At 38.4% G+C, this 23,789-nt stretch overlaps 2 protein-coding genes across 18 annotated transcripts in view; one reads left to right on the top strand and one right to left on the bottom strand.

Annotated features, from left to right (window-relative positions):
• ASPH (aspartate beta-hydroxylase) overlaps nucleotides 1-6,785 on the top strand; it is a 253,820-nt gene extending 247,035 nt beyond the window's left edge. For all 17 annotated transcript variants that reach the window (XM_042463722.1, XM_042463718.1, XM_042463728.1 and 14 more), the window contains one exon: nucleotides 4,018-6,785. In XM_042463722.1, the coding sequence (XP_042319656.1) occupies nucleotides 4,018-4,168 (151 nt within the window). In that variant the 3' untranslated portion in view covers nucleotides 4,169-6,785. The remainder of the gene's footprint in view (nucleotides 1-4,017) is intronic.
• A 1,524-nt stretch (nucleotides 6,786-8,309) lies between these two features.
• CLVS1 (clavesin 1) overlaps nucleotides 8,310-23,789 on the bottom strand; it is a 95,174-nt gene continuing 79,694 nt past the window's right edge. The window contains exons 5-6 of the mRNA XM_042463729.1: nucleotides 22,573-22,808; nucleotides 8,310-9,281 (exon numbers count right to left, since the gene is read on the bottom strand). Of these exons, the coding sequence (XP_042319663.1) occupies nucleotides 9,200-9,281; nucleotides 22,573-22,808 (318 nt within the window). The 3' untranslated portion in view covers nucleotides 8,310-9,199. The remainder of the gene's footprint in view (nucleotides 9,282-22,572; nucleotides 22,809-23,789) is intronic.

Genomic DNA, 23,789 nt, shown 5'->3' with positions numbered 1-23,789 from the left:
TGAATTTTAATAGCTGGGAGAAATTTGTTACAGATATGCCTGTTTTCCTTATGTAAAATGCAAAATGTTGGCAAATAATGACATAAACTGCATTGCAGGATGAATACTGTAAGTGTATCCTCTGATCAGTGCAGACATAGGAATCAAAGAGATGCCAGCTATATTCTTGAAACAACTGTGATAACTCTCTTGCAAGAACTAATAATACTAGCCACAATATCATGGGTTCATATACCTGCTCACCCTCAGTGTAATATATACTATCAAATACCAGCAGTGTCCTTGTGTATTTGACATACAGCCAATAGGCCAGTCTCATTGGAAAACAATGAACCAGGGCCAAACATTCCAGAAACCCAGGGACGGGTTTTCCCTATTCAGGGCCATCATAGTTCATACAGTGTGCCCTTGTTTTATGCTGGGGATCCATTCTGGACCCCCCCCCCTTGCATAAAACAAAAAACGCATATGCTCGAGCCCCATTACACACAGTGCACATGAACCACAGGTGTGCACACCATTGTTTCTTCCAGTGCACAGCGCCAGAAGAAGCAACACTGCTTTCATAGCATATAATGTGCCCACGTATGATGCGGCATATAATGCGCCCGTGTATGATGCGGGCGCACTGTATTACCCATGGAAATGCAAACTAAACTAAACCAAATTATTAAAGCAAAATACTTCTGGCTTTGATTTTTGGGTGGGTGGGTTTATTGTAAAATTTCTTGGAGATTTCTAGGAGCAGAAAATATGGGGGGGATTTGTCAATATATTGCAGGTAGGGGGCTTAAGGAAACAAAAATAACGACTACAGATAACTTTAAAGTAGACAGTGAAGACAATGAAATACTGTAGTTCAAGATTTTCCATACCTTGGTTCAGTCATTAACCAGAGTGGAGGCTGCAGCCAACAAATCAGAAGACTAGGGTATATCCTTGAATATTAAAATTAGGATGGTCTGTGCCATCCTATTCCCCATTTTTATGTATGATTGTGAAAGCTGGACAGTGAACAAAGCTGAAAGGAAGAAAATCAACTCATTTGAGTTGTGGTGCTGGAGAAGAGTTCTGTGGATACTGTGGATGGCTAAAAAGACAAATAAATGGGTCTTAGAGCAAATCAGGCCTAAATCATCTCCCTATAATACAAGATGACTAAATTGAGGCTGTTGTACTTTGGCTATATCATGAAAAGACATGACTCAGTAGAAAAGATAATAATGGTTGGTAAAGTGGAGGGTAGTAGGAAAAAAAGAAGACTGCACTCCATATGGATAGACACAATCCTAAATCTGCAAGACCTGAGCAGAGCTGTTGAGGACAGGGTGTCTCTTTCGTTCATGGAGTTGCCATGAGTTGAAGCAACAAAAAAGAGGGCTTCACAACATTCAAAAAACCTATCTGGGATGAATGTGGACCACAGGCCATGCTTTATCCATTTTTGGAATAAATGTACACAGATTTGACATCAGAAATTGCAATGTTATAAAACCAACACAGGAACAATTTCATCTCTCAGAACAAGGGAGATTATTACTTGGGGAAAAAGACATCCTTGTCTCATCCCTTTCCCATCCTTATCGCATGATCACAAAAAGATTTTCAGATGACATTGCACTAATCCAGTAATTGTCCTATCATTGAACCACAATTGACTGTGATAGCGTGAAAGACATTATTGTTGTTGTTGTTGTTGTTGTTGTTGTGTTTATTTATATAGTGCCATAAATTTACATGGCACTTTAGAGACATCATCAATTCACCATTAAAACCTGCCAATGTCATACAGTCATGCTTATCCTGTCATTATCCCATCATTGAAGTGGAATTATCCTGTCATTTTGTATTAACGGGAGTTCACGTTAATACAATTCCACTTAAATGACAGGACAAAGCACAACGTCTCTGAAACATTTTCACACAATTGTGATAAAGATGGGATAAGGATGGGAGAGTGATCTGTTTCACTCCCGACCCTATCCAGTCCCCATGTGATACTCTCCAAGGTGTCTCAAAGTTCAGAGAGACAGTCCAGTGGGGAACAGATGCATGGGTTCATTTCTCCTCTATTGCTTGCATGAGGAAACAGGCTTTTAACAGGGCTACAGGGCTTAACTAATGTACTGTAAGGTGTCTGTTACTACCTAATTACTGTTTGTTAATTATCACTACCTATTGATGTAATTATCACCCTACTGACAACATCCTCCACCCAGACAACTATCCTCCCAGCTAATCTGTAGCAGTACTCAGTGCATCTGATAAAGTGGCATGCTTTCCACAAAAGATTATGACTAATCATTTTTATAGTATTTTAGATGCCAAAATTAAATCCTATGTTGTTGTTTTTCTAGAACTTTTTGTAGAACTTTCTCTACTGATGAGTGTGTGAATTGTTCATATGTCTCTGAAAACTGCAGGTTATTCAGGAATTTGGTCAGATTAGATTGGATCAATTCCTCTTTACCTTAAAAAATTCTCACTGGAATTTAGTAGTTTCTCTTATCACTATAAAAGTGCTTCTTTTAGTACCTTTAAATTCAAAACCAGACTCTTGGAGTATCACTTGAGTTGTTCTGAACAATAAGACATACTGTATTAGAGCCTACAATCAGAAAAGTGAAAACTAGAAAATATTACAATGTTTTTACATTTTTAAAAAGTGCTTCAGTGCCTAGTGAAATACTGTATCATTCTTGTGCAAAAAATATTGGACTGTGATACAGTAGTGTGTCATCGCTGTTGTGATATTGCACTTCTTTGGCTTTCCTGTGCACTTCAGTATAGCAGTGTATTGGGTTAAAGACTGTGCCACCTCACATCATGATGTGTAGCCATTTTACTAGTGTGTGTGTGTGTGTGTGTGTGTGTGTGTGTAATGATGTGCATTTGTGTGTGTAATTTATACAGTTTTTAGATTAGTTGAATTGCTTTTAAATTTTTATTGTAATGTTTTTAAAATGCTTTTCACCCATAAGTCCCCTTGGGTCCCTTTCTAGGAGAAAGGCAGCATGCAAATGCATTGAAATAAATACATAAATAATAGTTTAAATAGCTGTCTTTTATTCTTGATCATTATAGTACTATATTGTTTTTCACTATACAGTATTTTACTTTAGCCAAATTATCAACCAAATTATGCAACACTATGAGCTTATTTGAAAGCAGGCGTGTTTTAAGGCAGGTTAGCAGAATCTTTGGCCTTCCAGAAGTTTTGGACTTCAGTTCCTGGCAACCCCAATCATCATGGCTGATGGTCAGGGATTATAGGCACTCTACTCCAAAACAATTGGAGGACCAAAGGTCCCCTGTCCTTAAGATAATGTGTCTCAAATGAAATGCCCAAGCCAAGAACTGTGGTATTGTTTCCTTAAATCCTTTCTTTTAATTGCTTCTTCTGTTTTATTGCTCTCTCCTGAATTTCCTTCAGTTCTTTAAGTCTTTGTGTCTGCAGTATTTAAAGCTCAGTTTTGTTCTCATCAGAGATTAATTGTAGAGACTATGCTATTGCATCCAGCCATTGCTGTAAAATTAGGGCAAGTACTACTGTATGTCGAGACGAGTGATTGCTGCACTTGCTAATTGATCTGTGCTTTAGTAAAGTAATACTTGAATTGGGAATTGAGGGTTTTGGCAAAAGAATCTGAACTTAACTTTCAAAGTAGCTGCTAATCATGGAGGGATAAAGAGATTTTCAGGATGCTCCTAAAGCAGGACTGTGAAATGCTTGATCCTCTAGATTTTGTTGGACCACAACTCTCATCAGTGCTTTCCCAACAGTGCCAATGGTGAGACGTACTAGGAGCTGTAGTTCAACAATATGAGGAAGGGCATATGTTCCCTTCGGGTTACGAATGGCGCCGCGGAACGAATTATGGTGGTGGTGGTGGTTGGAGTTGAAGTTGAAGTGTGGATGTGGAATAAAATCACTGCATTCACTGTGTCCTCTAGGCCACATTTTCCTTGCCCCAACCCTAGAGGCAGCAAATAAAAATGACTTGTTTTGTCTTTCAGGTTCTGGGAAGAAGGAAAGGTTCTCATCTTTGACGACTCTTTTGAACATGAGGTGTGGCAAGATGCTCAGGCTTATCGCCTGATATTCATTGTGGATGTTTGGCATCCAGAGTTAACACCACAACAGCGGCGCACCCTTCCAGCCATTTAAGCATGAAGTTTGAAGCTTTCGTTTTTTTGAGGTCCAGATTTTTTGCTGGGAAAAGCACCATGGTAAACCAAAAGTGAAAGTGAACTGAATGAAGAAATCCATATATGGATTTTAAAGCTTCCTCTTCTGTGTATTATACCATTACCATTACAGCACTGATCTTTATAATTCTGTGTTCATGCTGCAAGTACAGATCTCTGTATTTTATCAGCCAAAGAGTGTCTCATGGCATGCTTCAGACTAATATGTATGCAAGTGTCAGTCTTTTGTTATGCCTGTTATGCCTGTTAGGCAAACTTTTGGTGTTCTAGTTGTCTGGGCACTATACTAAAGGTTGTTGTTCAAACATAAAGGACAAAGATTTCCTGACAAGGAAGGGTTATGTAGCAGCAGTGCACAGTGGATTGTGCCTGACATATCTAGCCTTGCAAGCACACCTGTATGCATTTAGGACATGCAGTGGAAATTTGTAGTACAGTGTTTAAATTTAAAACAGTGGACTTAAAGTGTGAACTGTAGATAGTTTGAGTGAATGGTTTTATATTGTGTTTTTTAGAAAGGGTATTTTTCTACCACAATGATATAGACATTTGTTTTGCTCTTTATGAACCACTTTTGTAATTTTCCTTGAATTTCTTTTGTAAAAATAGCATCTCCTACAATGTTAACAAGAATGAACCTTCACAAGCAGCTCTCCAGTGTACTGACTATGGCTTTCTCCTTCCAATTGGGATGAAAAATGCCAATTTCCTTTCTTCAGTTCCTGGTTAAGAGTGTTTATAATCTAGCACTGATATGTGTAAGAGCCAGTGTGGTGGAATGGTTTGAGTGTTGGACTACAACTCTAGAAATCAGGGTTCAGTTCCCCACTTGGAAAACACACTGGATGACCTTGGGTGAGTCACACACTCTCAGCCCCAGAAATCCCTGTGATAAGGTCACTTTAGGGTTCATATGTCAGAAATGACTTCAAGGCACACAATAATAGCAATAAACAATTAATACCTGTGTTTATTTCTAACAATGTCATTAAAGCCGTACTGAGAGGCATGGAGACTTTCAATTATATATAGCTTTTACCTTCAAGTTTTCTATGCAGTAAAAAGCCTTTCATTTCAATAGGAATTACACAAACACTGATTAAGGGGCTGTTCTGTGATGGAGTAAGTTTTGGAGCCATTTTGCTCCAAAAATGGTTTGTCATGACATTTCTATTATGTTCTTAACTGTGGCCAATTTTTGATTTTACATGAATATTTGTAGACTACTGGAATTTACCCAGCGTGTGTGAAGTGACAACCACATGCTTCTTGTAGGGAGTCACAGAAAAAAATGGTGGAAGAACAAACATTCATATTACCAACAGGCAGTGACTTTTTCTGGTGCACTTGTAGTCAGACAGTGACTGCCAGACTCTGCCTATACACACTTCAGAGCCTAGAAAGGTTATGTTGGGAAACAGAACTCCCAGGATCCTCAGCCAACATCTCCAGAAAATTCTAGGAGTTATAATACCAAAAAATAACATTTCCAAAATGCAGCAAATGTTTTGTGGTATGAAAAGTACCAGATCTTTCAGTTTCTACTTAGGAATGGTGGACTGGGACCTAGCAAATGAGATCAGGCATTCCAACAAATTGGGATAGATTTTTTAAAAATTTATGTCTAAAAATATAGCTGATTCCTATGAGCAATTCCCTGTTCATGATCAAAATGTATATAATAGTTATGATCTCAAGAAGAGATATATGCCAAATTATGCATTGGATGAGTTTTGTAGAACTGTACATTTAGATTGAGAAAATAGATACAGTGCGCCCACGTCATACACGAATGTGCTTTATGCGGCTTTCAGCATACACTGAAAGCCACGTGGGGAGAAGGGGCAGAGCATCTCATAGGGACGAAATGGGTGTGCACATGTGGTGTGCACGCGCTGCCGCATCATCACACCACCGCGTGCACGAGGCCCATTAATTTAAATGGGGCTCAAGCATAGGCGGTATTTGCTTTATGCGGGGGAGTCCAGAACGGATCCCCCGCGTAAAGCAAGGGCGCACTGTACTAAGATAATACTAAGAGAAAAAAATATTAACTATTAGCTTCTACTACTATCAGAAAATCTGATGGTTTGTATTTCATCATGATTGAATCAAGGAATTTTGAAAATATATTCAAATGGAAACAGTCCCAATGCAGAATGCATATAAATAGCTCCCTTTTTAAAGTGCAAACTGAAAACCTGAATAAGTGTTTGCTGTTGCATTTGGAAAAACCCCAGGCTACATTTTCCTGTAACACTAATTGGTTTAATATTTGCATGAAAACAAGTCTTCCAAGTAGCAGAGATGTGTGATTGGCAAACAGAATAAAGCAAATCACACTAAATGTGCACCTACCAGTATATTGCTGTCCATTATGTTCTGTTGAATATCATGCATCAAATTCAGGTGCCTTCAATGTGGCATTGTGAATTTTCTATCTGTATGTTAACAGCTTTAACACTAAGATTGTTTATAGATTTTTCAGTGGAATCAAAGAACCAAAGTGCTTGTCTCCATGAGCTGTGGCTGCTGGAATAACCAAGCCTTATATAAAACCCTTGCAAAACTGCTTACAAATATGTACTGTGTGTATATAACTCAACCTTGACTTTTCTTCTTATAATTCTGCCACATTTCTGTATGAAAATGCTAATGGAAGGGAACACTTTTAAAAGACATCTGCAAGGAACCTCACTCAAACCTTGGCAAAAGCTGGATTCCTTAAAGGAAGAACTTTCTTTTTATTTTGGTCAGATCATTCAGGATATAGGATGTTCCACAAACAGTCCTATTTATTACTGCAATTTAAGGTTTATTGTTTGAGTTGAAATTGCTAAGTTGGATGTCAATGGATGTTTTCCCATAATACTTATGAAAATATTTTTACTTTGAAAATAAATTACACAGATCTTTAGCTAAGATTTTAATACTTGTTGCAACCTTTCTCAAGATTTACAATGCATTTGGTCATCATTTCAAGAGAGTATAAAGTCCATGGTAGTAGAAGTGAAGGTTAAATACAGCATACCTTTTCCTACAACAGACACATTGGTTAAAAACTCATTTCTTTCTCTTATGAATCATGAGCAGCTTTAATTGTTGGCCCCTGCAACAAAGGGTTAGCAAATAAAGCAGGTTTTGACCAGCATAAGTAATAGACCACAGTAAACAATATAATTGGAGACCCTGTATTTCACTGAGAAAAGCCAAAGGCTTGTCTTAAATGTTACTGGTTTTATAGAACTCCTTTTATACAAGAGAGACTAAGTTCAATATTTATTTGGCCATCAGGGACAATAGAAACTATAGCTAAATTATATTGTCTTTGCAGAAGCTCTGTACAAGCAACATCCTTAGCTCTAAACAAGATTTTAACAGTTCCTGGAAAATACTTCTAAAAAGATGACAGTAACACATTATGGTTTGATTCATTACAAATGAGTATGGCTAAATGAGTGATCTTGTTGCTTCTGAACATCAGCTACAAGTTACATAGCCATCCTTAAGACAACAAGTTAACCACTCTCTGCTTAAGGCTTAAATGTACTGTTTGACTAAGGTTTGGCAAATAACTGTTACATACAGCTGTAAAATGTGACTAACATGTTTCTAGCTAATTGAGAATGTTAACTAATATGTTTCCACCTATTCGAGGAAAATAAAGCCACAGCAAAAACAATTTCATAACAGTGGAATCTTTTTTATTATTATTAGCTATTTTCATTTCAGTGTAGGCATGGGCTTTGTTTTTGCAAATCGAGCAAAGAGAGGAATAGCAAACTGATCTTTGGCATTTCAGTTGTACATTTTCTCCCTTTTCTTCTTCCACAGTTCCTTCTAATGGAGGAATACTGAATAATTCATCCCAAGTTTTCCCTTTCCATTATAAGCATATTCTGTATCTGCAGTCAGCCTAGCCCTCTGGCTACACCTTTGATTGCAGGAGAGAAGGTGGTTAAACAGCTCTGCTGAGTTTTCATTTGCTGGACTGACCTAAATGAAAGGACTTGGAGTGGAAGATTAATCACCAATAAGTTTCTCCACTGAGTTCCAGCTCCTCCTTTTTGCCTTTATCGCCATTACCATAGCTATTCCACCTACTGCAGTTTGCAGTTGCCTGTGGGGTGGTAGGCGTAGAGGACAATCCATATTGTTAAAATTAAATAACTGCTTTCCAAATTGGCTGTGTCTGTTTCCCAATCTGCTCATCACATTGAGCAGACAGGTCATGAGGTCTTTCAAAAGTTAAGAATTGCTGCCCCACCCCACCCCACTGCACTGAAATAAATGATCCCTAGAAAGAGCTAAGGTGATAAGTTCACATACTGTAGAACTGAACAAATTTCTGCTGGTGATTACCTAGCATTATTTCTTTATTTATACAAAAAAGAAACCCAGGGAAGTAGAGAAAATGGATGGAGGGAATTGTATTAAGATGTAATTTAGCCTTCCCCAACCTGGTGCATTCCAGATATGCTGCCAACAGAATCCCATGCTCCTCAGCCACTAGGGCTTCCCTGCAGTCAGTGAAGCCTGTGGTTACAATAATAAATTCAAGATACCTTCCACTTCATTTCCCTTTCCTTCCCACACTCCATCTATCTTTTAACAAACCCTGCTTTAAGCAATACTGGAAAACCTCAAAGGATGCATCTTGAGTATGTGATCACAGAAAGTAGTGCCCCCCCCTCAAATGTCAACCATTCTTAATATTAATACATCATGAAAGGAAAAGGGGGGGGGGAGAAAGAATTCTCTTTTACAATCAGACTTATTAGGTTAGAACTCTGGGCCATGAGGAATCTCCTCTTTGGCTTTGGCCACATGGACATATGGCTGGTGATGATCATTGCTTGCTCTGCAAAGATGGAGAGCTTGGCTTTCAAGCTGAATGTGTGTTGATGTGTATTAAACTTGTCTTTTCTTCATGGGCTTTTTGTACCATTAAAGTCTGATGATGCATTTGTGTGTCACAATAAATTCAGACTCAGTCTAGAGCGAGCAGTGGCTGGGTGTTCTCATTTTGTTCCTCGTGTTTCAGCATTCCAGGCTCCACCACTGACTGAGACCTACAAGAAAACATAGCTGTTAACATTGCTTTGGCATTAAGAAATTTATTTCTTCCATTTGCCTTTTCTAAGATCAAGTGTGGCATTACATTAAAGCATAGTTAGCAGTTATACATCACACCTTTCTTGGAAGGAAGAATGTGAGTCTGACACAGATCAGTCTAGTATAGTGAGTGGGAGAGCTTTAAATGCATTAAACTCTTGGTCCAGTGCAGACAGGGGCAGGTGTGTGTGTGCATACTGAACTTCTGGGACTTTGGTTCAACAGACATTTTTGACAATGCAACAACATACTAGGCTTCCAGCGGGAAGCAAAGAATTAAAAGTCCTCCTGCAGTGTTAGAGTCGTGACTAAAATTGGTGTTCCATTCTTACTTTTGAGTAAGGGGAGAAAGATGTAACTGCTAGTCTATGTCTTTCAAATGTTTAATTTAATTCCCTGAAGTGAAATTCTCATAATAAACTCAAGAGAACAAAAGCTTCCCAACTTTGTTAGACTTTAAGGCTTCTTTAGTGGGAAAACTGTGATTTTTGTACTTATATAGTAATAGGTTGTGAAATGATCTCCAAGTCCAACATTTATAAGCAGACTCAGACAAGCCATACATGTGTGGCAATCTACCAAAGATAGATAAAGGGGAGCCTAGGCAAACCAGCTTCTGGTGGGGCCCTTTCTCCATAGGTGGCAGCAGTGTCTTGAGCCACACTTCTAAGTCCCAATTGTGCTCCCTGGGCATTGATATCCTGCTGGTCCTACAGACAGAGTGAAGCATCTACCTTAAGCAACAGAACTATTGTATCATTAAAATGCACCAAATTCATTGACATAGATATAGAGTGGGAAGAGACCACAAGGGCCATCCAATCTAATCCCCTGCCAAGCAGGAATACACAAAACACTCCTGACAAATGGCCATCCAACCTCTGTTTAAAAACCACCAAAGAAGGAGGCTCGACCACACTCAGAGGCAGTGTATTCCACTGTGAAACAGCTCTTACTGATCAGAAGTTCTTCCTAATGTTTAATTCAATGGTACTCAAACCTTTTACTCTTGGGACCCCCGCTGACAACTCCATGTGGATGTTGCCATACCCCACTCAATGTAATATATGACTAAAAATATTTTGTTTATTTGGTGGACATATTTTCATTCGCATGTTCATGTATATTCATATTTTAACATTTTATAAGGAAATTATTGTTCAAATTAGAATAGTTTTATTTAAGTAAATTCAATATTTAACTCAACACTTGTGAAGGTTTTACACATTAAAAAAGTTTGGAAAGAGAAGGAGGAGGAGGGATCAGAGCTTCCAAGTCTCACCCCCCCCCAATACACACACACACACACACACACACACACACACTTGAGCACCTCTTGTGCCCCACAGTTTGAGAACTGCTGGATTAGGTGGGAATTCTTCCCCTGTGGTTGAAATCCATTGCTCCAGGTCCTAGTCTCTGGAGCAGCAGAAAACAAGTGTGCTCCATCCTCAACATGACACTCTTTCAAATATTTAAACATGGCTGTAATGTCACCTCTTAACCTTCTGTTCCCCAGGGTAAACATACCTACAGCTCTCTAAGATGCTTGTCATGGTTTCCAGACCTTTCAGTTTTTTAGTCAGCTTCCTCTGGATGTGCTCCAGCTTGTCTTTTTTTTAACATGCAAAGAAATAATCTTCCTCTCTCACTCTAACATTTTCCAGCCTAGTTCAGATACTTCTTCAATTTTTCCCATTCTTTCTCAAATTTTTATTTCGATATTCCTCTGAAAAGCATTGTTAGCTTATCATTTATCATGTACTCTTTGATTTTTCTTTCCATTCTTCTATATCTGGTATATTTCTATCTTTCCATTTTTTGGCTAGAATAATTCTAACCACCGAAATCATATAAAATATAATCTTTCCATAAGATCTTTCCACCTTTTCTTCCAACATACCCAAAATAAATATTTTGGGTCACATATTTAATTTTACATGTAAGATCTCATTTATTGTATTGTCTCCAATATTTCTGTACCTTATCATATGACCACCACATATGAAACACTGAACCTTTATCTTTACAACATTTCCAACATCCGTTATCATAGTTTGGGTAAATTTTGTTAAGCTTATCCGGGGTCAGGTACCATCGAAACTGCACCTTATAGTAGTTCTCTCTCACTTCTGCAGATAATGTGTATTTAATTCTTTTCTCCCAGTTTAATTGCCATTCTTCAAGATCTATGTTTTCCCCTATGTCCTGGGACCATTTAATCATGCAGTTCTTCACTACTTCTTCTTGCATATCTAATTCTAGAATCTTTTTGTACAGTTTAGTTATTATTTTGTCTTTTTCTTTTAGTAAATTTTGTTCTGGGTCAGACTGCTGTGTTTCAAAACCTAGATCTATGTTATTCTTTTTAAATCTTCCTACCAGTGGAAAATGGGGAAACCATGATATCTCCTGCCCTTCTAGTCTCAATTCTCCCCTATATTTCATCTTTATCTTGTTGTCTAGATCTAGCTTAAGGATATCAGCATATTGTATCCATTGATCTTTATATATTATCTCATTACGATGGAAAGCCTCTACAGGAGAAAGCCATAATAGAAGCCTACAGTTTAAATGTCTTTTGTATCAGCTTGTCAATGTCCTTCTTGAATTTTGGTGCCCAGAACTGTACACAGTATTCCAAGTGAGGTCTGACCAAAGCAGAATAGAGTGATACTATTGCTTCCCTCGACCTAGACACTACGCTCTTATTGATGTAACCTAGAACTGCATTGGTTATTTTAGATGCCACAGCACACTATTGACGCATGTTCAGGTTGTGGCCTACTAAGACTCTTATACTCCTTTCACATGTACTGTTACCAAGTTAGGTGTCACCCATGCTATATCTGAGTCTTTCATGTTTTTTCCCTGCCTAAATATAGTACAGTAGTCTCCCAAACCTTTTTGGGATACCACTCCCTTTTCCCTGGGGTGACAACCCTAGCACTATGAAGAGTCAATGGAATGAGTAATTTCTTTAAAAAATTATTATGTATCAATTTATGATACTTCTGTAGGGAACTGTGTAGCTCTCCAAGTGCAGTTGAACTACAGCTCTGAGCATTTCTCACCATTGGCTATGCTGGTTATGGCTGATGGTAGCTGCAACCCAAGAGCACCTGAAGAGTTGCACAGTTCTCACTTCTGCTTCAGTGAAATATGCCCTATATCATGTTGCTGCAGTGGCAAAATTTTTGATATTTAGGAACATAAGAACTGCATTGCCAAATGAGAGCAAAGCCAGTTTCATCAACTAGTTGAGTAGGATGCCCATCAGCATCTGATGAAGGAAAAGGTTTTGCCTCTGGATATGAACATGCTATGTAATTAAAATGGCTAATTTTATTGGCATATTTTATTTTATATGGGGAAAAAACCCAGACTTTTTGCACTAACAAGACTAATATATTTATTGTTGTATATATTTTTGTAGACTAAAGTCAAGTTCATGACATCCAATGCTGCATCTCTAATATGTTGATAAACTGTTCATTGTTAATGGTGCAATGGACTCAAGCTTAGAAAAGTTATTTCTTTGGTCTAACTTCCAAAATCCCCAAGTAACATGGGCCCATACAGCATACTATAGTTTAATACTATGCCATTATAAAACCATGATGCCACTTTAACTGCTATGGCTGTGTCCTATGGAATCCTGGGGTCTGTAGTCTGCTGAGGCACTTGAGCTCTTTGGCAGAGAATTCTAAGTACCCTTCTCTAAACTGCAACTCCCAGGGCTCCATAGGATGTGTACTGTCGAAGGCCCATAGTCCAAAAGGTACGTTTTTTCCCCCTCAGAGCTCTACAACTAACTCACTTCAAAATTATTTGATGATTTGTTCTATTCCATTGTAATGTCTATTTTCAGCATTCTGTGTGCTCTGTTTGATTGTATCTGTAAAGCACTGTGGCACAAGAGTCCCCTTTAGGATCCTATGTAGGTATTTCAAGAGTCCACAGACCTGACATGTTATGGTTACATTTTCATAAGACAGTTGAAATATTGACTTATTTTGAGATGTCAGGAAAGAAAAGCTGCATTTTTGTGGTTGATGAGTCTGGATGTATAGAAGTGTTTTAAACATCTAACATTATGTCCACATATAAATTAGATCTGTTTCTCTCAATTTTTAGAGCCTCCAAACTGCTTTCTAAACTCCTCTCATGTCCAATTGGAGTTTGAAGATTTGACTTTCGAGGTTTATCAAAAGGAAAAGTCTATTGATAAATATACATTATTCCAGCCCCCTCTCCCTTTTGAACCAGCCTGAGTCACCAAAGAAATGTAACATTGAATGATTGTAAAACCTGAATACTGTAATATTTTAAACATGCTGCTTTAGATTTCAGGTAATCTTTAAAGCAATAACTGAACACTGTGTTCCAAATCCACTGTGGAATTTACCATACATATCAGATTTAATATTAGGTAGTGATTCATTCATGTTGAATGCCTTAGCTAGATTTAAAAAGTACAAATTATGTTCCTCATAAAAATCACCAGCAGTTACTTCAACAGCAATGCAGTGCAAAAATAGACAAGTTAAACTGGAACACTGATTTGGAAAAAATGTTCCCTTCTTGAATCCACTGATCTAAAAAGGTTTGGGATTAGCAAACAAGTTCTAGTCAGATGCAAAAATTTTTTCCTGAAGGTCAAATACTCCCTTCAGTAAGAAAAGTAGACTCTTCTCTTTTTGGAGGACTCTTTTTGGTCAAAGTAAACCTGAACCACAGTGTATGACAATATGTTCCCTCTGCCCGGTGTTTCTGGTGCCCATTGTTTGCCTCTGCTGCCATTCTCTCTCCCTGCCAGTCACTCTTTCTTTCCACTTCTCCCTTCTTTATTTTCAAGAGTAATGGAGAATCAAAAAAACCTCCAAGAACCTCCAAAAAGTATCTGAGAAGCATACTTCTCCTTTAAAACAATGTGCACCACCTCTGTTCCCCCTTGCTTTATGTGAAAACAGCATTTTCTGTGATCAGAAAAAATGGACTTTTCTGTGATTGGAAAAACTGGCTTTTTGTGGTTAAAGATGGATTTTCTGCTGAATGTTAAAAGGACATGACAGTGGTAAGGGATTGTATCCTGAAGCATTTCCTTCGCCTATCAAAGCTGCCCACCCTGCAGTTCCATATGCCCTTCATTCTATGGACTATGACCACATTTAGCTTCTCTGAAGACAGTTTATAAGAGAAGTAAGTTAAAGTCCCATTCTATTTCCAGCTGAACTGGAAACACATAATGGAACAGAAAGTAAGATGAAGATACTATTACATGTAGCTCTGTCAAAGCAGGATGACCACTTTGTCATGTTATCATGGCATGTTGACCTCACTGCAATCCTTTGAGGTCCACATCCTTCTCAAAGATTCATTGGCAACCAAAGTGACAGAAGCCATTTTCTCTCTATCTTTTACAGAACGTAAAGATAATTACACTCATAGAAGTGTCTAAGAAATATAAGTCTCATTTAATACAAGAGGAGGAGGAGAGGAATGTCACTAAAGAAATGGGCAGAACTGAAGGAAGGCCTGTAGGATTTCAGAAGGAGAGTATTGGCCAGTTATGTAGCAAGAGGGATGACACCATGGATTCCAAAATGATGGGATTGCAAGGGCTGCATATTGCTCATACCTGACCAAAGGAAATAAGATATATATGGTAAAACCATCAGGTTAAAATTATAATCACTACACAATCACTTTCTTGGCAAAATGGCAAGATTGTCCTGCAAGCTAGTTCAACTGAATCATTCTTTTTCTAAGGATACCTAGCAAAAGACCAAGAACTGACTCCTTGGAGCAAATATGGCATCTGTAGCCCATGCGCTGCATCTGGTGTGCCACAGTGCTCCAGCAATATGGACCTCCACCAATTTCCCAATGTCACTTTGAACCTTCACCAATCTCTCAAGGTTCCAGCATACACACACTCAAAATAGTTTGTACATAAACCACATTTTTAGATTGAAAGAAACATTCTGGTCAAAAACACTTTAAACATCTATTTCTTTTCAATAAATCCAAGAACCCTCTCTGAAAGAAGGTTTTCAGATGTGATGTGATGTCTACTACATTCACCAGTAATTTACCTATATTACTAAGTTCTACACTACTCCCTTGTACACTGCCAGCTATTCTAGTGTTATGGAGAATATATATTCCCTACCATTAAAAACTAGGGCAGGCATCCTCCTCAATATTTATAAGCACATAAACCAAATTTAAGATTTCATTACTTCTGGGATTCAAGTTTATGGTTATTAATTATTGAACATGATAAAAAAATCTACCTCTTCTAGGTTGCAGGAGACATTGAGGTAAGCAGGTAAGGCATCTCTCCAGGTGCTCATCTCAATGTGCCCTGTGACTGGAAGAGCACTGCATTCTTCATTTTCCAATGCCCTAATCTGCAATACCTTGGAAACTCTTTGTTTGGCATGCTGCCTGGCTTAAGAGGCAGACTTTCTGGGAGGTGGCATTGGTTGAAGTAGCTCCATGGTCATAGCTACATCTGACAATGCAGGGTTTGGTCTAGCTGTTAAAAGGCATACATATCTCATAGTATTAAACATTTCCTCCCCCCACAAGTAATACAGTCGGCCCTCCTTATTCACGGATTTTTTATCCACAGACTCAAGTATCCATGACTTGAAAATATTCAAAAACAGTATAAAATCCAAATAGCAAACTTTTTTTTCCCATTTAATTTAAGGGACACCGTTTTGCTTTGCCATTATATTTAATAAAATCTTGTTCCATTTCCATTATATTAAATGGGACTTGAGCACCCACAGATTTTGTTATCCACGGAGGATCCTGGAACCAAACCCCAACAGATGGTAAGGTCCCACCGTACATGCCTTAGCATTTACATGAAAACTGAGCTCAAGTTGAAAGACCACATGATCAATCCATAGGTGAAGACAATCTCTGCTATAACAGGCATCTTGGTGCACCTCTTTTAACAAAATGACATATTGTTTAGTTTGATGCTAATAGTTGACATTTCTGACTTCCAAACCAAAAGCATCAAAAATTGCAGAATGCTATTGGGGAAACAGAAAACCTTCCAGATGTTACTGACAAGAAAATCAATGGCTGTATGTTACAAGTCCGCATTTTTACCTGTTACTAATTTTTCTAATAGGAATGAATCAATTGAAGATAACAGCCTGGAAGAATTGATACAGTGGGCATAGAATTAGAGGGAAATGAGCAGATGGGAGGTGAGAGCTAAGTGAATAGATCTTTTGCAGTGTGGCCTGGTTGATTGGTTACAGTGTGCCAGCTTGAAAAGCACAAAACTTGGCCAGAGGAGGAAACCCCACAGGATTGTCATGGTTGGTTTTTCCCCTCCCTAACTCCCTCCCTTTTAGTAAAGAAGGTGGTTAATAACACAAAGGAAGAGAAACAGGGAGGGTGTAAAAGACTGCAAAGAGAAACATGCTGGTTGCATTCTCATTATGCTCTTATGAAATTGAACCCACCCTTAAAGTAGCGTTTGGATTGTTTTGTCATTTTAATGATATACATCATAGCCACATATGGCTTCATTTCTTCCCCTAATAATGCAAAACTTAGCTTCCTTTGGAAGGATAAATCACCAGAGATGTGCATCTTTGTAAAATTTAGTTTTATTTCCAAATATTACTATGAGTAGTAAAGCTATGGCACTGTATCAGACCACCACTCCCAAAGGGAGTCTGGTGCCTACTAAAGGTATCTTCCAGAGCTCCAAACTAGTTTTCTCTCCCAAGTCTCTGAAAAAAAACCTCTGTTTACTTGAGTATAACATGTAGATAATAATACTTACTTCTTAAAATATACAAAAATATTTATATCCTGCCCTATATCCTAGGATCTCAGGGCAGTACACAAATAATAAAAGTTAAGAGTATAAAACAATTTAAAATTTTAAACATGAAAAATAATTTAAACAGAGTAAAAGCATTTTAATCAAAAAATTCAAAGCTGTGTACATTTTGGAATAAACCATTTAGGTTTTTTTTTAAGGCCATGTTTTTTCTTGGCATCAAAATAAAGGCAGTGTTGGAAGTGACTGGACTTCCAAATAGAAGGAATTACACAATTAGGGTCCCATAACCATCTCCTATGTCCTTCCACACTGTGCTGTTCCCACCAGTGAGAGACAAAGGAGTCCTCCCAATCAGAAATCAATCCTTGGGCAGGTATATGAAAAGCAACACAGTCCACCTAGTATCAAGATCCAAAGTCATTTAGATTTTGAATGTAATAAGAAACATCTTGAATTGGCAGATAATGCCATTTCTTTAAGACCAGTGTTATATGATGTCTAAATGGCACACTCGGGTCATTGATTTAGTTGCTGCATTTTGAACTAATTGCAGCTTCTGAGAATCTTGGGGATAGCCCCAGATGGAGTGCACTACAGTATTCTAATCTGGAGGATACCTGTGCATGAGCAATATTGACTAGGTTATCCCAGGCCAGGAAATAGTGCAGCTGGCAGACCAGTCCAAGTATTCTCAGCCATTGAGTCCCCCCCCCTCCCCAGGCTTCCAGTGGCAAAGATAGATCCAACCCTTGCTACCACCCAAGCAGTGCAAACCCATCCAGGACAGGCTGTTCACCCATTTCTCAGACCTGAAATCACTAATTAACAAAGCTACTCTCCTATTGGAATTCAGCTTCAGTCTATGGGCCTTTACTCAGCTCATTATAGCAGCCAGGCGTTGGTCCAGCACCTGCAAAGCCACAGTCATCTCCGATGTCAAGGAGAAGTTGAGTTTAATGTCACCAGCATAATGAGGACATCCAACCCCCAAATTCCTAATGGCCTCCACCAGCAGCTTTATATAGATATTAAACAGCATGGAGGATAAGAGGGTATCCTGTGGCACCCCAGACTGAACAGGAGATTCCACTCTCTGAAAGCCCTATAGATAGAAGTCAAAGACATAGCTGTTTTAAGTTTGGAAAATCAGTATGCAAAGGGATCTTATAACACCTTTGAAACAAACTGAAAGAAAGAAGTTAATAGCATGAGCCTTTGTAGACTTGAGCTTACTTCCTCATGCATCTGTAGGCACACGTATATGAAAACTCATGCTACCAAATTCTATCTTTCAGTTAGTCTCAAAGGTGCTGCAAATGATACCGCCTGACTTTATGGGCTGGCGTTGTTGCTGAGGCGGAAGGTGCCCTAGTCTCCACAACTGCCCCAGCAGCCTTTGGGCCAGTGGGAAAGCCCGCCATTGGCTGTTGGGGCGGAAAGGGATGCTCTTTAGCACCAGTTGCTGAGATTACATATCTCAGCTTGCATTGCAAAAGGGAAGAGGCCATGATTGGTTAGCTCGGCCCCCTGAGTGCAGCCTATTTGTGGAAGGAGCCTGGAAGGTGGTGCTTTTGCTCTTTTCAGGTCCTCTATTGGTGGGCAGGATTATTTAAGACCATGTCGTGTGCCATTTTAGCTCAGCTCTCCCAAACTCCCACCCTTGGCTAAGGTGTTTTTGTCACAACTTTGTTTTAGGGCAGCAGCATAGGTCCTGGATCTGGTGGGCATGTTTCCAGGGCTCCGTAGCACAGCACAATCTCTTTGCATAGATAGGAATGGAAGAATTGTAACACAGTTCCTTCTGCAGTGGAATTCTGGAAGCTGAAGTCCAAAACATCTGAACAACTAAAGTTTGGCAACCACTGTTCTACAGAGTTGGTCCAGTTAAAATACCATAATCAGTTGTATCAAAAGACACAGAGAAACTTGGGAAATTTGATAGATAGCACTTTTCCTAGAATACTTTGTCATTTAGAACAACAAAGACCATTTCAAAATCATAATCTGGCTTCAGCAAAAATTGAAAAAAGTCTGAACACTCCATTTCTTTCAAGAATATTTGAATTTGCCTAGCCATGACACTCTCAAGCAGCATGCTCTCAAATTGGCTATTAGAAATAGGGTAGTAGTTCTCACATACTTCAGGGTCCTGGAATTTAATCCTAAAGATGGCATACTACAGCCTCCTTCAGTGCACCTTATAGGGTCATCAGTCACTATATGGGTGGGATTCTGATACATTTAAGAGCTTTAAATGGAAGAATCCTTTCAGCTTTTCCCAATCTCACTGATCTTATTTGTGTTGCTGTACAACTCGCATCACCCCCAAACAGGATGGTATTTGGTTATGCATTATGGAAGCTGTAGTCCAATGACATCTGGGGAATCAAAGCTGAGAAAGGTACTGTGCCATTCAGCATCATATTAGAGTCTCACAACTGATCTGTCTTGTCTTTCACCCATTCTAGCATGTCAGATTGACTTTTCCTGTGAGAATTTGGGGACTCTGAAATAGGGCAGAAAAATACTGCCAGCCTCATTTAATTCTTATTAAATTATGTTACGTTATTATTTATTGAGGTTATTCTAATTCTATATTCCTTGATTTCCTTCATTCTTTACTGCTTGAAAGGTGTCTTTAATTTACCACATTCTATCTCTTAAATGCTGTATTCACATCAAAAATACCAACTCTACCCTGATTATTTTTCAATGCTCTTTTTTCCCCATTCCCTCCAATTTATTTTTCTTAATTTTATTGAATGAGATAGATCTAAGTTCAACTTGGTTCTATCATTACTTCCATAGTGCAGTTTTTATTTTTCTGACATATATAGTTTCCTTTTGCCTTCTTCATACACAGAGGAAAATAAAGTTGTCATAGCAACAAGCATGCAGTTCTTGAAGTGGAAAGCTATCCCTAAGACAGACTCAAAATGTGGTGTATTCTTTCACCAATAGCTGCAAGATGTGTTTGGTGCTCCTATGACAGACTTCACTCACTAATTCCTCATAGACTTAACAAAACATTGAAGTGTCTCTGCCTCTGTGATTTGCGATTAGCATATTTACATTTTTGTTTATCACCAGAAACACAGTACAGTAGAGCACTGTATGCAAAGGGATACTGTAGCACCTTTGAGATTAAATTAAAGAAAGAAGTTGGTATCATGAGCTTTTATAGACTTGAGCCTACTTCCTCATGAATCTGAGAAAGTAAGCTCAAGTCTATGAAAGCTCATGCTATTAACTTCTAGCTTTCATTTAGTCTCAAAGGTCCTACAAGTTTCCTTTGCATACTGACTTTCCAGACTAACATATCTATATCTTTGAACAGTACAGTACTATGTGTATAAAAGTGTACACCTGTGTCTATTTTATTACACTAAATATCTAACTGTTATAATATTTTATAATTTATATCATATCAGGCCTATGTTTATTTTGAATAGAGTTGTGGAGAGAATAACCTTAAGATACAATCAAGTATAATCCCCATGTATTATATCTTGGGGCCCGAACAGACAGGCCAAAATAAAAGTGCTTTGGGTCACTTTGGAGGTATGCTGTTTAAATGACACAGACAACTTAAGAAGTCAGAAGCTGCGCCAAAGCTGTGCTCCAGTCCTTAGAAGCAAAATGTGGCTTTGGTGCAGCTTCCAGCCTCTTAGAATGCATGCAGCATTTAAATAGCATATCTCCAAAGTGACCCAAAGCAGCTTTATTTTGGCCTGTCTGTTCAGGCCCTTGTATTATTATTTAACTACAGAATTATCTATCATTCAAATGTAATTCTATTTATCCATGAAAAGATGATAACAGGATCAACAAAACAATATTAGGTGTGATTACCACTCAAAAGTCTGAAACCACTGAATTTAACTGGGGAGTTTATTGCATGAACTTTAAAACCAGATGAAATGTCCTGGGCTGCAGCCATGACATGGGATGGAAGCAGGGATTATCACATGCTAAATTGCCACCTAATCACCACCTGCCATTAGGCTGGATCCTAGCCGCACTCCGCCAGCACTTTTTAGAAGCCAGAAAGCTTCTGACTTTGAAAAAGTGCTGGCAGAATGTGGCTGGGACCTGGCTTGGACTCAGGCTGATGGCAGGTGGCGATTAGGCAGTGATTTAGCATGCGATAATTCCCGCCACCATTCTGTATCCCGGCTGCAGCCTGGGATGCATGATCTTCTTTTAAAGTTCATTCGATAACCTCCTCGGTTTATTCCCAGACAAATGTATGTATGATTGCAACCTATTGATTTTTTCCTCTTTAAATCTGAACCAGAGAGATTCAGATCATGATTATTTTTTGTGAAAACTGTTATGGAATGCAAGTCTTGAATGATGACTCAAGATGAAGTCCAAAACACAGCATAGCTAAGCAGAATTTAAACCCAGCTCCCAGCTTTTAACCACCACACCAGCTTTTCAATCCTGATTTATTTTTCCAGTCCTGGCTTGGAATGCCTCATCCCTCAAGTTTCTATTAGAAAGTAGGCAGAATAGTCAGCTTGAAGGCTCTTAGGCAGAGGGCAAAGTAAATGAATATGACAAAAGCTCATTAGCATTATGTTTAGAATATCAGATTACTATAGATATACCCTGGCTGAGAAAAATGATTTAAATCTACACATTATTTGTAACAATTTTTTTCAAACTCTGTCTAAAAATAATTATCTAACATGCATCTTTCTATTCAGTGAAGATGGTCTTTTGTTGATGATTCCAAATGACCCCTTAAAGAGTCACACTCTCAGCCACAGAAAACTCCCTTGATAGATTCACCTTAGGGTCATCATAAGTCAGAGATGACTTGAAGGCACTCCGCAGCAACAAATACACTAACAGAGGCCAGGGAAATATGTGAGCAAAAGGCATCATTGTTGACATTGGTTCCTGCCAGGGGATTTGGATCCAGTGCTGATATCAGCCTTGTATAGGTACCTTGAATAGCTTAGATAGTGCTGGAACAACAACACATAAAATCCCGTGATTTTATGCTTTAATTTGGAGACCAGTGGTGCTTGAAGAGTTCATTTTCCAGAGTCCATTATAGACAGATAATTTTTCACTCTGCCTAACAAGTGTGACTGAAATCAACTATCATTAGCTGAGATCAGGAACAGTAACAGCCCTATACAATGCATCATGAAACCACATTCCACTGTGATACATTCCCTACCTTTTAATATATATTCCTCTTAACTTTCAACTTGTTTTGCTCACAAACATCTGGCAAGAAACTGCATTTACTACAAATGTTGCCCTTTCATTTTGCACACACTCATCTCTTTCCAAGGTGAAGTATCCTTTCCTTTCCACTTTAGCATTATTGGCTACTGCTCATTTTAAAGCAGAGAAAATGATTTTTAAATTGTTGCTCTGACATAATTTTATTTCTCTTTTCTTACCTTTTCATGAGTTTGGGTGAGCATTCTCTCTCCAGAGTGGAAGATGAATGTGTCACATGCATGGTATTGTAGGATGTGTGAGTGTAGTCATTTTCATCACTGTAGTCTGGACCAAGTAATGTCCGAGCCCAAGTGCCCATGTCATAAGGAGGAAGCGTCCCTCCAAATTCTGAGGGCAGGCAGTCAGGGTGTATAAGCTGGTGAAGACTATTCAGATTGTTACCATGAAGAAAAATCTTATGAGAGAGAGAAAACAAAGGAAATATATGGAAGGAAAACAGTTCTCTTACACATCTATTAATTCTATGTCTCTTGTTTGATATTTAAAAATCTGTATTAGGCTTCAATCCTATTGAATAACCTCAACTCTATCCCAATTAGTCAGGAACAGTCTCATATAATCTGTTGTCACCCCACTTTTTCAGTTGCTTGTAAAATATCCCAGCTTCTCTTTCCACCCTCCACTTAATCCTCAGCTTAATTCGTTAATAACTTTTGCCATCTTGACTTATGGAATCCTGGAATTTATAGTTTATTGTGGCACCAGAGCTCTCTGACAGAGAATGCTAAATGTCTCAAAAAAAACTACAAATCCCAGAATTCCATAGTACGGAGCCATGGGAGTAAAAGCAGTGTCAAACTGCATTAAGTCTGCAGTGTAGATGCAGCCTAAATCAAACACTGATTCGATGGGTCTGTTCCAGCTGGGACCAACCATAGATTGCATGCCTCATAGTGTATTTAATTTACAGACCACAAAAATAGGTGCAAGCTTTTGAGATCTTCTTATCTCTTCATCAGATAAGATGTTTTAGAAAGCCAAATGGAGAGAGAGAAGAGAAATCCTCAACTTTATTTGTGTTGTCTGCATAGTGTCCCACATTGAAATGAAGAATAAAGGGATATTCAAATGAAGCTGTACAAGGTGCTATGGTAGTTTAAGGTTTCACCTGCAATAATACTTAGGCATGTTTACACACTCACACACACACACACACCTGAGGATATGTATTGTATGTACCTGAATGCTACTCAGAAGTTTTAGTTTGGTTCAGATGATGGTAATTTATTATTCACAATATGCAAACTATGATTTTTTTTAAAAAAATTATATATTGTATAGATTAATATCTCAGGCTTTTTGCTACAGTCAAATTCTGATCTGTATCTAAAATATTTCAGTGGCATTGTTGATTCTAACCCACTCATTTCTTTAC

The sequence above is a fragment of the Sceloporus undulatus genome, chromosome 4 (genome assembly GCF_019175285.1).
Source record: "Sceloporus undulatus isolate JIND9_A2432 ecotype Alabama chromosome 4, SceUnd_v1.1, whole genome shotgun sequence".
Lineage (NCBI taxonomy): Eukaryota > Metazoa > Chordata > Lepidosauria > Squamata > Phrynosomatidae > Sceloporus > Sceloporus undulatus.
Note: the sequence above shows the minus strand (reverse complement) of the source record. Positions and strands in the feature narration are given on the sequence as shown.